General features: G+C 38.4%; 1 protein-coding gene across 8 annotated transcripts in view; it reads right to left on the bottom strand.

Moving 5' to 3' along the window:
- Positions 1-12,957, bottom strand: part of TBC1D5 (TBC1 domain family member 5) — a 578,111-nt gene that overhangs the window by 18,249 nt on the left and 546,905 nt on the right. For all 8 annotated transcript variants that reach the window (XM_030933427.1, XM_030933431.1, XM_030933430.1 and 5 more), the window contains one exon: positions 6,367-6,466. In XM_030933427.1, the coding sequence (XP_030789287.1) occupies positions 6,367-6,466 (100 nt within the window). The remainder of the gene's footprint in view (positions 1-6,366; positions 6,467-12,957) is intronic.

Below are 12,957 nucleotides of genomic sequence, written 5' to 3'. Positions count from 1 at the left end.
CCTGGCACAAGTGATCCTCCCAGCTCAGCTTCCTGAGTAGATGGGACTACAGACACGTGCCACCATGCCCAAATAATTTTTAATTTTTTTTTAAATAGAGACTGGGTCTCACTATGTTGTCTAGGCTGGTCTTGAACTCCTGAGCTTAAGCAATCCTCCCTCCTTGGCTTCCCAAAGTGCTAGGATTATGGCATGGCCACGCTGGTCAGGGTTCCCTTTTTGGAGATGTCATCTTGATATGTTGCACAGGCTGGAGGGCAGTGGCTATTCACAGGCCAGATGACCAGCACACTGTACCCTCAAACTCCTGGCCTCAGGTGACCCTCCCACATCAACATTCCCAGTAGCTGAGACTACAGGCTCGTGCCTCCAACATTGGACTCCAGAATCTTCATTTTTAACAAGATCTTCAGGTGAAGTGTATCCTTTCCTCCTATAGAGGACTCTGCTACCCACAATAAAAAGCAGTATTTAAAATTCTTAAAATAATCATGACATAGTGTAGTCGACAGAGAGAAAGCTGTCTGGTGATCACATTTTCTTTCTCACTTTTTCAAATGTCATTTGTTAACTGCCTTATTGAACATTTCCAAAGATATTCATTGAAAGTTGTTTTTATAAACATCAGAAAATTACGTTTATAAAGTTCTTACGAAGGCAAATAAACTGATGTTCAAATCTGGCCTCCTTTTTCAGCTAATTCATGCATAAATATTATGACAAGTACAACATCAGTTACGATGGGTGCAATAAAATAACATAAGATTTGAAATCCTACTACTGATTCAAGTGTGGCCTCAGTAGACTAATCAGTGAAAGAGAAGCCAAGGACTGGATTCAGGTCTGGACTCTCATTGCCAGCTAGCTGGCTGTGTCACTCACCCTTCCTGGGCCTTGGCTTCCTCATCTGCGAATAAAGAACAGCTAGGTTGATTTCTAGGGCTTTTACATCTTTAATATTCTAAGATCCTATGAGTTACAGTACTCTCAACAGAAGCACGGGAAATCAAATTTTCCTTAATTAATTGCATTTAACCATCTCATTATCTGTATGATTCATCAATGAAAGGGCAAGCTGCTGGAAACTAAGGTGTCCAAATACCAAACAGATAAATGGAAACACTTCCATTGGGAGCAGGAGGGTATGGGCATTAGAGCCCAGAAGGATGAGCAGCTCATGGATTCCCTGCAAACAGCTGGCAGCTCAGCCCAGCTGCTCACAGATCAGACTAGCGTAGGCTGCTCACCCACGTGCAATTATGTGTGAAGTATGGCATATCTAAAAATAGCCTAAGCTCAGCCACAGAGATTAATACTGTCAGTGGCTTTCAACCCACTGTCAGGGTGACAAGAAGGGGAGTAACCATAGCAACAGAAAAATCAACATGTAAAAAACCTCTTCTAAAGTCGACAGGAAAAGTTTACGTTTAATAAAACATATTTTCAATTCCTGTCTCTAAACCTTTGAATTCAAGTAATTCCATCACTTGGAGGTAATAAAATTAGAATTTTGGTAGTTTTGGCAACACAAAAGGCCTTCTAATTTTGGGTTCCAAAACTGTGAGGAAATAGTGTTAACCTGTCAATTTTATTATCTCTATAATTAAAGGGCCATTTGAACAAATGTCATTAAATAATTTTTAACTGAAAAGATTTTCCCTATATTTGTTCTGCTATCAGTTATAAAAACAGCCTTGAATAGTACTTGACATTTTAAGAGACTTATTGCATGTGTGACAAAAACATAGGGTGACACAGTTCACAGCAAAGATAGAAAAGCAACCTAAATGTCCAGCAATGGATGGATGACGGATAAAGAAAATGTGCTACATATATAAAATGGAATACTATTCAGCCATAAAAAAGAATGAAATCATGTCTTCTGCAGCAACACAGATGGAACTGGAGGCCATTATGCTAAGTGAAACCACTCAGAAATACACAAATTCTGCATGGCTTCACTTATAAGTGGGAGCTAAATAATGTGTATATATGGACATAGAGTGTGGAATAATAGACACTGGAAACTCAGAAAGGTGAGAGGATGGTGAGGGATGAGAATCACTTAATGGGTACAATGTACACTATTTGGGTAACGGTCCCATTAAAATCCCAGACTTCACCACTGTGCAATATATCCATGTATCAAAACCACATTTGTACCCCTTACATTTATACCAAAAAAAAAAAAAAAGAAAATATAAGGTGTTATGGAGTTCTCTTGATACGAATGGAACTTTGTGAAAATAATTAACATTAGGAAAGGATCCGGAGAAGTAACTTCTAGTGTAACTTTCTGAGACAGCTCTCACAGCCACCTCGGTAGCCTGTACCCCAGTGCATAATGGAGGCTCAGCAGCCCTTATGTCAATAAGTGCCCCTGAGGCATCATTAAGTTCTGACATAGCTATTCTTGCTCAAGGAGCTCATGCACCTCATCTTAGAACTAGCACATTCCACGTTCCAGCATCATTTTGCATCATTTGATAGAGGAATATTCAGTTGGGTATTGGGAAATGTGGTACTAGTCCAGCTCTTCAGCTAACCAGTTGTAGGCCCTGGACAAGTTATTATTCAGCTCTATGGCCACGGGCTGGAAGAGTCTCTCAGATTCTTCCCTGAGAAGAGACAATTAAAGAGTTAAAGGGAAAGAGGAGATGACTTGTGTTTAATACCCACTTTGGGCCATTCCCAATACTAGGGTTTAAAAATATTTTTTGGCAAGGAACTGGCAAGATAGATGGAAATGTCAAGTACATGTGTTGACATATGAGGACACATTCATAAGCAGGCTGAGCTAAGGGACAGGGCCTGGGTTCAACCCTAGATCTGTTTGATGCCACATGAGGTTGTCTGTTTCTCAGACATCACTTCACCACCTTTACAACTGGCTCTGCCTGCTGTGTATACAGGTTGACCCCTGAGTGTTAGTTACATACACTGAAGCCATCCACAGATTTTCAGGGCATGTCTTCTATTTTCTAAGCATAGAAGATTAGGTCCCTTAGAAAGTCCCTCTATAATCTTCCTCTTACCCAGGCAACCACTGTAACAGTATTTTCATACCAAATATATACCATTTTGCCATCTGTTTTTATCACCTAATAATCTATCACTAACATCTACTTATGTTAATAAATAATTTAATCTTTATAAAGATTGAATTATATTATACTATATTATATTCAATTCCTTACTAATGAATATTTTAGTCCTTCTAATTTTGTTCTCTAATAATCAGAAAGAGAAATACATCATGGAAAAAATAAGGGTATTAAAATAATTTTTAAGAAGCCACAATATGTTAAAGAACAAATCAAGAGCATCAAGTCAACTTAATCTTCATGTTTTCCTTAAATCTTTGCTTAGAATCAAAGTTGCCTATAATCTAGGAGCATATTTTAATTAACCATTGTTATATTATACATTTGAACTGAAATGCATCTGTGGGTCTTGGGGCCAGGAATTCTTGGTAGCATCCCTCAATCCCACTTTAAAAACACGGTCATGCTATTTATGTGAGGGAAAAAAAATAAACAGCTATGTGAACGAGTTCTGGCTGAAAGTGAAACATACACACAAAAATAAATCTAGTTTTGTGGTTAGTTGAAAATTCACAGCTGGTATAGGCTTTTCTTTCCATTTTAATTAAAGTGTTTCCCCCTCCCATGCAATGAGAAAATGCTCTTTTAGTGCTGATTGAAAGACCAAAGTCAGAGCAAAAGCTGTTTGAAAATTCCGAGGCTTAAGTAAAGCTGCTTTAAAAGCTGCTACGTGTACCAAACAACTTCGAAATTTCCTAACAGGATTTTGGAGAGTTCCAGTAAATCTTTCTCCCCATCGCTTCTTTGCTCTCTTACTTTGGTGAAAACTAAAGTCAAGTAACGCAAAGGTCATCCAAGTAGACAGAAAAGCAAAAACTATACATTCATTTTAAAATTAAAATTATATTTAAATAAGTAACCATAATTAGTCGTATACAACTATATAAACTATCTGTTTATTAGTTCTTTCTGATGTATTTTATAGTGCAATGATATTAGATAATATAAGATTCATGTAAAATTAGGTCTGCAACTTATTACCCCCATTTTCCTAAGAGAAAGATAATGAGTTGTTTTTTTTTTAATTACTATTTTCTTATTTTCTCTTTCCTCCCTTTGCCTTGTTCTCCATTTCCTACTTAGCTCTTTAAACGCAACCTTTACTTGCCCTTTACCAGACACTGTCTACAGGGCAAGCTTACGTAACTATGTGCTTGCTTAGAAGCTCCTGGACTGGAAATCTCTCCCACCCAGAGATTTCTTTGAGACAACAGTCAATTTACAACCTCAAGTATGCCCGAGATGAAACTCTCCCCCCACTGGAGAGTATCTCAGACAACAGTCACTTTATAACTTAGCTCTGCCTGTGCTGGCACCAGCTTAACCACCTGGAAGATAAGACACTGAAGCCACTGACAGAGACCTTTACCTGCTCGCTCCTTCCCTCATTTGCTGTTCATGCCAAGTCCCCCTTTAAAAGCCTCTGTTTTCTGTCCCCAAAGTGAGGTGGTACCTTTAAGGGCAGGAGTCTGTACTTCTTTCCCTAAGCTAAGCTATGGAATAAAAAGTCTCCTTATACCAGAACTCACTCTTGTTATCTGGACTCTGCAAGTGGTAAGTGACTGAACTGGAGACTTGGTTATAGGTCTATATGAATTTTTAAAAATGATGGTCAAGCAGCTTATTAATAAACAGAGTGGATCAAATGTGACAGGGGTAATGTTTCTTGCTGTGATGACAGATACTACCCTATCGATCATCTACCAGGGTTTCTCCTGCTGTTTTTCCCTCTTGAGCCCTTTCCCTGCAGGAGTGGTTGAGATGCTAGGAACACAGCTGAGGGCAGAACAGGACACAGCCAGCTGCTAATAAGACACTGTCAGGCAGTCAGCCACTTAGATCAGCATCTCTCCAAATCTTTTAAGAGAACATTTATTATTTTATTGAGACCAGTATGGTTTAGGCTATACCCAAATGACAGCCATTGTTACTTGTAATGGCTTAGAGCTTGTTGGGGGGTTTGAAGGCAGAGAGTTTACCTCCAACGAAGGCCCCAGAGGCTTTGGTGGATTCTCTTTGGTTTCTCCTCACAGGTGGGATGCATCCCGATTTCTTACAATACCTGGGATTGCCATTTCTTGACACTACAGAGCAGCACATTGGCCATTTCCATGAGTACATGTCTTAGTTTCCTAATTTATTCATAAATTACCAATCTTACTGGACAGTGAAGAAACAAAGGCTGCCCATAAATGGTCTAAAAAAAATAGTAAAATGGTGCATGACAGAAGCTTTTGTAAGCAGCACGGAGTTACTGAAGTGATTCATGCGTGAGTCAGCATAAGGTATCTCTAATACGAGATATAGAACCTTTACAAATGCAGAGCAGTGCCTGAAGACTTTCCAGTGTGACATGCAGGACCCACACGCAAAATGAACTTCAAACTGGGATGTTTCTTAGAATATAAGCATAGTCAGAAGTAAGAAAAGGTCATGCATTTCAAGCAGGTGGTTAACCAACACATTTTTATAAAAAAACAAAGAATTGTCAAAATAATAATCACATTAGTGATTACTGATGACACACTGGCACAGCAGTATAGCTGATTATTTGATCTTGAAAACTCAATATTTCATTTTGGTTTGAGGTAAACAGACATTTACAAAGGGCACAGGAGTTGAGATTTGTAGTCAGATTGTTATTAAATAATTTTTTAATTTTATTTTTTTTGTTTAGAGAAAGAGTCTCACTCTGTCACCCAGGCTGGAGTATAGAGGCCCAGTCACAACTTGCTGCAACCTCAAACCCCTGGGTTTAAGCAAAGTCTTCCCATCTCAGCCTCTCGAGTAGCTGGAACCATGGGCATATGCCACCATGCCCAGCTAATTAAAAAAAAAAAAATTTTTTTTTTTTGTTTTTTTTTTTGTTTTTTGTTTTTTGTTTTGGTAGAGACAGGGTCTCACTATGTTGCTCAGGCTGGTCTCAAATTCCTGGTCTCAAATCTTCCCACCTTGGCTTTCCACAGTGCTGGGATTACAGCTGTGAGCCACCGCATCCAGCCTATAGTCAGATTGCTCCATTTTGAATTTCCACTCAATTTACTAATGATATAATCTTTGGGCATTTTCTTAATCCCTCTATGCCTTGGTTTCCTCATCTATATAATGTAGAGAGTAATTGTACTTCTATTATATGACTGTTGTAAGGACTAAATAAGGTAATTCATGTAAATAGCTTAGCACAGGGCCTAGAACAAAGTAATGCTAGTGGCTATTATTGTAATGACTCTTATCGTTCCCAGGGCCAAAGTAATTCACTCACCAAGATGAGTGTCCATCACCTTTGCACAGTATTTGCACATGGCATCCAGGTCATTCAACTGTCCTTGAAGGAAGGAAATTTGGGCTTCTAATTCTTCTTCCTAAAGTAAGGGGATAAACAGATGGAAATTTTTTAGAGATTGTCAAATAAAATCCCCATAGTTTTCTAAATGATCTAGACTAGTTTAAAGAAACATGATACCTTTTTAAACCTAGACAAATCAAAACAGCAAATAAAAACAAAATCACAACTGCCACCGCCAACAAAATAAAAAAAGGGTAAAATGGAAAATTTTAAAGGTCTGGACTTTTCCTAATTGAATTCAAGCTTTAGGCCATGTGTAAAGTTACAGTTAGATTGCATATACAATCTTGCATTGCATAGATTTGCATATATAACCTTGTATTTAAAAAGCACACAATATATCTTCAATAAGCACTGGGCAACACAAATTAAGAGGGCAATTTGGATTTCAGTAAACTATACTTCCTAAGCAGTTGGTACAAAAACATTGCATCTTTTTCACACATTTGCAAAACCTAAGATTTCCCTTTTTATAAGACAAATTTCTAAGCCTGGAACCTGGACTCTGTAAAAAAAAAAAAAAAGAAAAAAGAAAAAGAAAAAGACATATCTCATCATTTTCTAGACAATGATCATCTGATAATTTCTTAACATGTGAGATTTCCTAAAGCGCTTGGAAAAGTTTTGCCTCAGCAGCCCATAAATTGCTGCTCCTCTCTCTTGATATGATACTAGAATATTTCATTTATTTGTTTGTTTCTAGGAAAAAGTACTCTGGGTTGAATAATTATCTAAGTTAAATTATCTAAAAACAATCTAACTGTAACAAAAGGCTGAAGTCCTTTTTTTTTTTTTTTTTTTGTTAAGGAAAAGCTAATATAAGCAAAAAGTTTCCCAAGGAAATTTGGAAGATTATGGGAGTTTATTTTTAAGAGAAAAAGCATAATCCTCATCACTTAGGATACTCTAAACAAAGCTAGCTGGAATACAAAGAAAGGATATTGCCAGAGCTGGAATAGGCTACAAAATTGATTTTCCAGTCTTAGATCTACTTGTCCTTTTGCATAAGAATCCTCTGTATCATTAAAAAAGGAGGAAAGAAAAACCTACTAAGGTATCCTTTCTCTTTGAGAATGAGTATAATTTGACTTGTACATGGAAATTAATAGTTGAAAAGGTTACTTGTAGATATATCCCATTTTAACAATAGGCACATGTAGCACTGCAAATTACTGTTTTTAACTGCTGCCTCAAGAGCTAGCTCTTAGGAATAGGCATTGAAACACTTGACACAGAAAACAGACGTAGTGCTGGGTGCGGTGGCTCATGCCTGTAATCCCAGCACTTTGAGAGGCAGAGGCAGGCAGATCACTTGAGGTCAGGAGTTCGAGACCAGCCTTGTCAACATGGTGAAACCCTGTCTCTACTAAAAATACAACAAATTAGCTGGTAGTGTTGGTGAGCGCCTGTAATCCTAGCTACTCAGGAGGCTGAGGCAGGAGAATCGACTGAACCCGGGAGATGGAGGTTGAAGTGAGCTGAGATCATGCCACCGCACTCCAGCCTGGGTGACAGAGCAAAACTCTATCTCCAAAAAAATAAAATAAAATAAAAATTAAAAAAAAAAAGAAAGAAAATAGACATAGTAGTAGCAGCACTAACCATGTTCTTTATATATCCTACAAGTGTAGTAGACTCTCCTCCAATACTCAAATAAGAACAAATACTCCCAGAAGAAGCTTAGCCAAAGGATAATTAGAAGTAATTTTGGAGAGGTGGGGTTGTCTTCTTAACTCTGCAGCTGAGCATTAAGGTAGAAACGGATGGGGTGTTTCAGGGCTTTTTTCTACTTCTTTTTCTCATTTGTTTCTGCACAGCCTTGAATTTCCCTGGTTGTCACAGGAAACTGTAGGAATTAGAGAAAGAAAGCTACATCTGCTGTTTAATAATGGTTGTGGTTAGTCTCCAAAGATGGCCACCATCAATTTCTTCCCTCCCTGACTATGCATGTTGCTTTATTAATTACGAAGTAGTATGTATTCCCCCGTCCTTGAATCTGGACTGGTCTATGACTTGCATTGATCCAGAGCATGTAGCTGAAGTCAAACTGCTAATTTTGAGCTAGTTGAAGGGGCCTGCCAGCTTCTGCTTTCATTAGAAGCTAGCTACCATGCTGTAAAGAAGTTCAGGCTACAATACTGAAAGAAAGGAGAGAACATACGGAGAAAAAGAGGGCACATGAGAAGCACAGAAGTTCCAGACATGTGAATAAAGTTTTTCTGGACTTTTCAGCCTGAGCCAGCTGAAGCTGGCCCAGTAAGTGACCCAGTCAAGACCCTTCCTGGAGCAGAAGAAGAGCCTGAGCCCTGCTCAAATTCCTGATCCACAGACCTATGATGGGGGTACTAGATTTTGGAGTTGGTTTGTTATGCAGCAATAGACAACAGAAATAGAGGCAGAATGAAAACAACATTAACTTAGCATATGGCATGAGGAAACGTAAATTCTTTTCCTGGTCCTGCCATTAATAAGTCACGGGACCTTAAGTAATTATCTGTCCACTCTGGACCTAAATTCAGTGCTCTCAGGTGAATGCAAAAGTTAGAGGCTTTGCTTCCAAGGAACTTACAAACTAGTAAATGGAATAAGAAAGTTATATGGTCCTGGTCTACTCTACTGAACCATTAACCTTTTTAGTTTGTGGCAGACACAAACCCCAATTAGCTGAGTCTAGAACTGTACTGAGGCCAGAGTTTGATAGTCTTTTAAAAAGAGAGGGCCAATCTATGGCCTGTGTTTCGCCTTACAAGTGGCTACCAATTGGGGTGCTGACAGGCCAGAGTGGATCAAGGGCACAAGGAATGCAGTGCTTCTCGGCTTAAAAACTTCTCCTCTATTTACTCCATGCATTAGTTTAATTTGGATTAGCCACCACTTCTTTTAAAACATGAAAGCCGTTGGGAGCTTTGATACTCGGCAGTTATTCCTATCTGAATGGATTTATTTTCTTTTGCAAAGGAAATCAAACTGGGAAGGAAGAACTTAAAAGACACGCTTTAGAGGACGTAGGCACAGCCTGTTGGCAGTAAGGTGTTGAACAGCTGGTGGAAAGTATGAGCTTGAAGAGGGCCTCTTTCTCAAAACATTTTATTCCTCTAGCAGGAACATTGCTGTAATCAAGACTGTGATGAGACTGGGGCCCTCTAACTTATATAGTTAATGGGGAAGTCCTAAGAGTACAGCAGTCCAGGGCACTTGCTGGGGGAATATGCAGGGATATAAAAACACAAATTTCCAAGTTTGCAATTTTTGCTTAGGGCTCTGGTGACAGCCACTGAAGTGCATCTTGAATACCTAAACCCCAAGTAGATCTTGATACAAACAGAATCTGTTTCTCTCAATATAAACACATGGAAAAAGGCAACTTTGAATCAGTTAAACCTTCTTTTTCAAAGGGATGGTTATATAAAAGCCGAATATGTGAGATAAAAGAGGACTACTCTGGTTGAAGCAGGTTGAGGTACCAAGAACCTCATCCATAGTCTGAAATCCAGTGTATTATCCTCTAGAGTTTGCTTAATCTTAAAACATTTCTAAACCCTTCAACTATCACTCAGACTTTATAAATAGAAATGGAATCACTTGGAGGCAAAAGGGTGGCTTGTCATTTATTCTTCACTATATTATATAATTACAGATAAAAGAAAGAGCCAAGAATCAAGCTTCTAAAACTGTGGGAACTGACTTTACATTTTTATCTTTTCTCATCCTCCACACTCCTCCCAACTAACAATGCTTTAGACATTGACAGCTTTAGTTATGTGTTTTCATTAAATTGGTCCTCTGTAATAAAAATGCTTGGCTAATTGCCTTGAGGTTTTATGAAACCAACCAGTTACCAGTTAGTGTAATTGTTATGTGTAAATAAGACACTGAAGATAAATATTTATTATATTTACTTTTATGTGTATGTCCTGCCTTCCATTATAGGAGGGCGTAGGGTGGGGAACAAAGGAATGCTGAAATAGACACACCTGGGTTCACATCCTATTTTTCTCAGTTATTAGCTGTATAATCTTGGACAAGTTCCTTAATTTCTTGGTCTACTCAACCCCACCTGGAAGGATTGGGGGAGAACAAATGGGAACATATGGAGAACACAGCATCTGGCACAGAGCAGACACTCAATAAAGGTAATTATTCTTTCTTTAAATTTTTTTCTTTATAATCAAGCTCAGACAGTGAAATGGATTTAAATACAAAGTTTTATGATTCACTGTTGGAAAACATCAGCTTCTGGCTTTAAAACCTTTACATAGCTTAGCCCAGAAAGATTAGCTTAAGAGCCCATCACCGTCTTAAGCTCTGGATAGCAAATTAATGTGCAAGGCAAGAAACTGATAGAGGAGGATAAAGTTAGGCCACGTGTAGACTGCAGCGTGCAACGTCACCAGTCGTAATTGGTGCCCTATAGCAAAGGACCAGAAGATGAGGGCCACTCTATCAGAAGAGAAAAATAACTAGCATCAAATCCCTTTATATTGATTGTAATATACCAGACACTGAGCTTTGCTGTATTAAAATGTTTACTCTTCACACAAACTTCTGAGGTATATTCTCTCATTATCTCCTACATAAAATATGGTCTACTCCTCTGTAAGCCACATTCTCTGGAAGTGTATGCTAAGGTTTAGATAGCTCTTTGAGAACCCAAGTCACTTGGCCTGCTACTCTCATTTCTTCCCTGTGTACAAATTCCTTCCTATGCTCCATTACTATCCTTCCCATGAACGATCCCATATTTCAGTTTCCTTTACCTGAGATTCACCAGTTGTAATGCTGAGTCCTAATGCCAAATTGCTTATTAAATTGTTTTCCTTCAAAAACATACAGATATGACTGGCTCTGTTGTTTTATTGTTTGTTGAATGATTTTCTTTTTGACTAAATAATCTGAAGAAATCGTTTTTTGAATTTGCTTTTTAATAAGTGTTGTTTCTACTATCATTCTGCCCCAAATAGTTGATGCATCATTATACTTCTATTTAAATGTTATGTATCTCAGTTGTTTAAATTTAATATATCAATTTTATTAAATAGTTCAATGTATTCCTGCTACTTCTTTGTTAAAAAGAGGACAAACTTTCATAGTTTATTATTTATTCACATATTAATTTATTCAAAAATGATGTTCATTTGCATCGTGTTAGGCCTTATGAGAAATATAATAATGACTCAAACATGGCCTCTGATTTCTAAAAGTTTAGAGGATGGTCAAACCTGCACAGAAAGCCAAGAGAGGTATAAGTTCTGTAAAAGAGACATGAGAGAGGACTTCTCACAGTTCTGGAAAGGGAAGATGATTTCAATTTGTGTATGTGGAAAGGAAAGGAGGTTTTCTAGTATTTTTGAGGGGTCCTGAAGAAGGAGAGTCTTGGCTTAGACAAAATAATAAGGAAATATGTTTTAGGAGGCAGGAAAGTATGGCACCCAGGCAAAGAGGCAGTCACTGAGCTGAGCCAGAACATGGGCATAGTATGAGCTGAGGTTCAGCAGAAAGGCTTCCCTTCCTTTTCTGTTCATCCCTGTTGCATTTTCACTTCATGTAATTATGTTTTCAGGGTTGCGGTTTGACATGCAGACTGCTGTGGCCACTGCCCCCAACACACACCATACTGACAGATGATTATTCAGGCTGCAGTGGTGTTTTTGTCCATGGACTAATTCAAACTCCAGGGGAATAGTGAGGCAGGAATGGCACTGAGGTGGAGTTCTGCTTAGCTTCTAAGTGGGTGTCCTCAGAACACAAGAGAAGCAGACAAGGGAACCAACACTAACTGTAGGCAGCAGGAACAGGCTAAATATAGCAACCAGAAGACAGGAAAGACGCCCAGTCTTTCTCGAGCAGATGGGTGAACAAGAAGTGGGAAGTAAAGGAAACGGAAAGTCTCAAGGAGAAAAAGTGGAAAGGCCACGGATGTTCGGAGGAAGCTGTGGTGTACACAAGGGCAAAACACATACACGGTGTGAATGAAATCCAAGTCAGAAGCATATGGTATCAGCAGAGGAAGATACCACCAGAAAAAAATGGAAGAAGAGCACAAAGAAGACTTTTTAAGAGTATTAAAATAAGTGGTATGAGGTGTGAAGATGTACAGCCATACTGGTGAACAAGTGGGAATATAAATCACAAGCCTTAAAATCAGTATATACTAGGTTTGACACTTACCTTCTCTGTGATTCTGACCAGATAGCAAAGTTCTTTGAGCCTCAGTTTCCTATTTACAAAATGGTGATAATGATAGCTTCTACCTCATGTGCTTGTTGGACGACTGAATTTAAATTACATGAGGTTTTCCAGATTAAATACTTTGCACAGTGGTACATGGTAAACACTCAATAAATGTGAATTTTATTGTCTCTAAATTTTAATATAATCCTAGAAAGTTATTTCAAAGGATTATGAATGCATGCAGAAATAACTCCAAGGGTATTCATCACACATTCAATGGCAACATGCACACATATGGGCATAGGCACCTCACAGAAATCCTAAATGTCTAATGAT

The sequence above is a fragment of the Rhinopithecus roxellana genome, chromosome 1 (assembly GCF_007565055.1).
Source record: "Rhinopithecus roxellana isolate Shanxi Qingling chromosome 1, ASM756505v1, whole genome shotgun sequence".
NCBI lineage: Eukaryota > Metazoa > Chordata > Mammalia > Primates > Cercopithecidae > Rhinopithecus > Rhinopithecus roxellana.
This window is presented reverse-complemented; position numbering and strand designations above follow the sequence as displayed.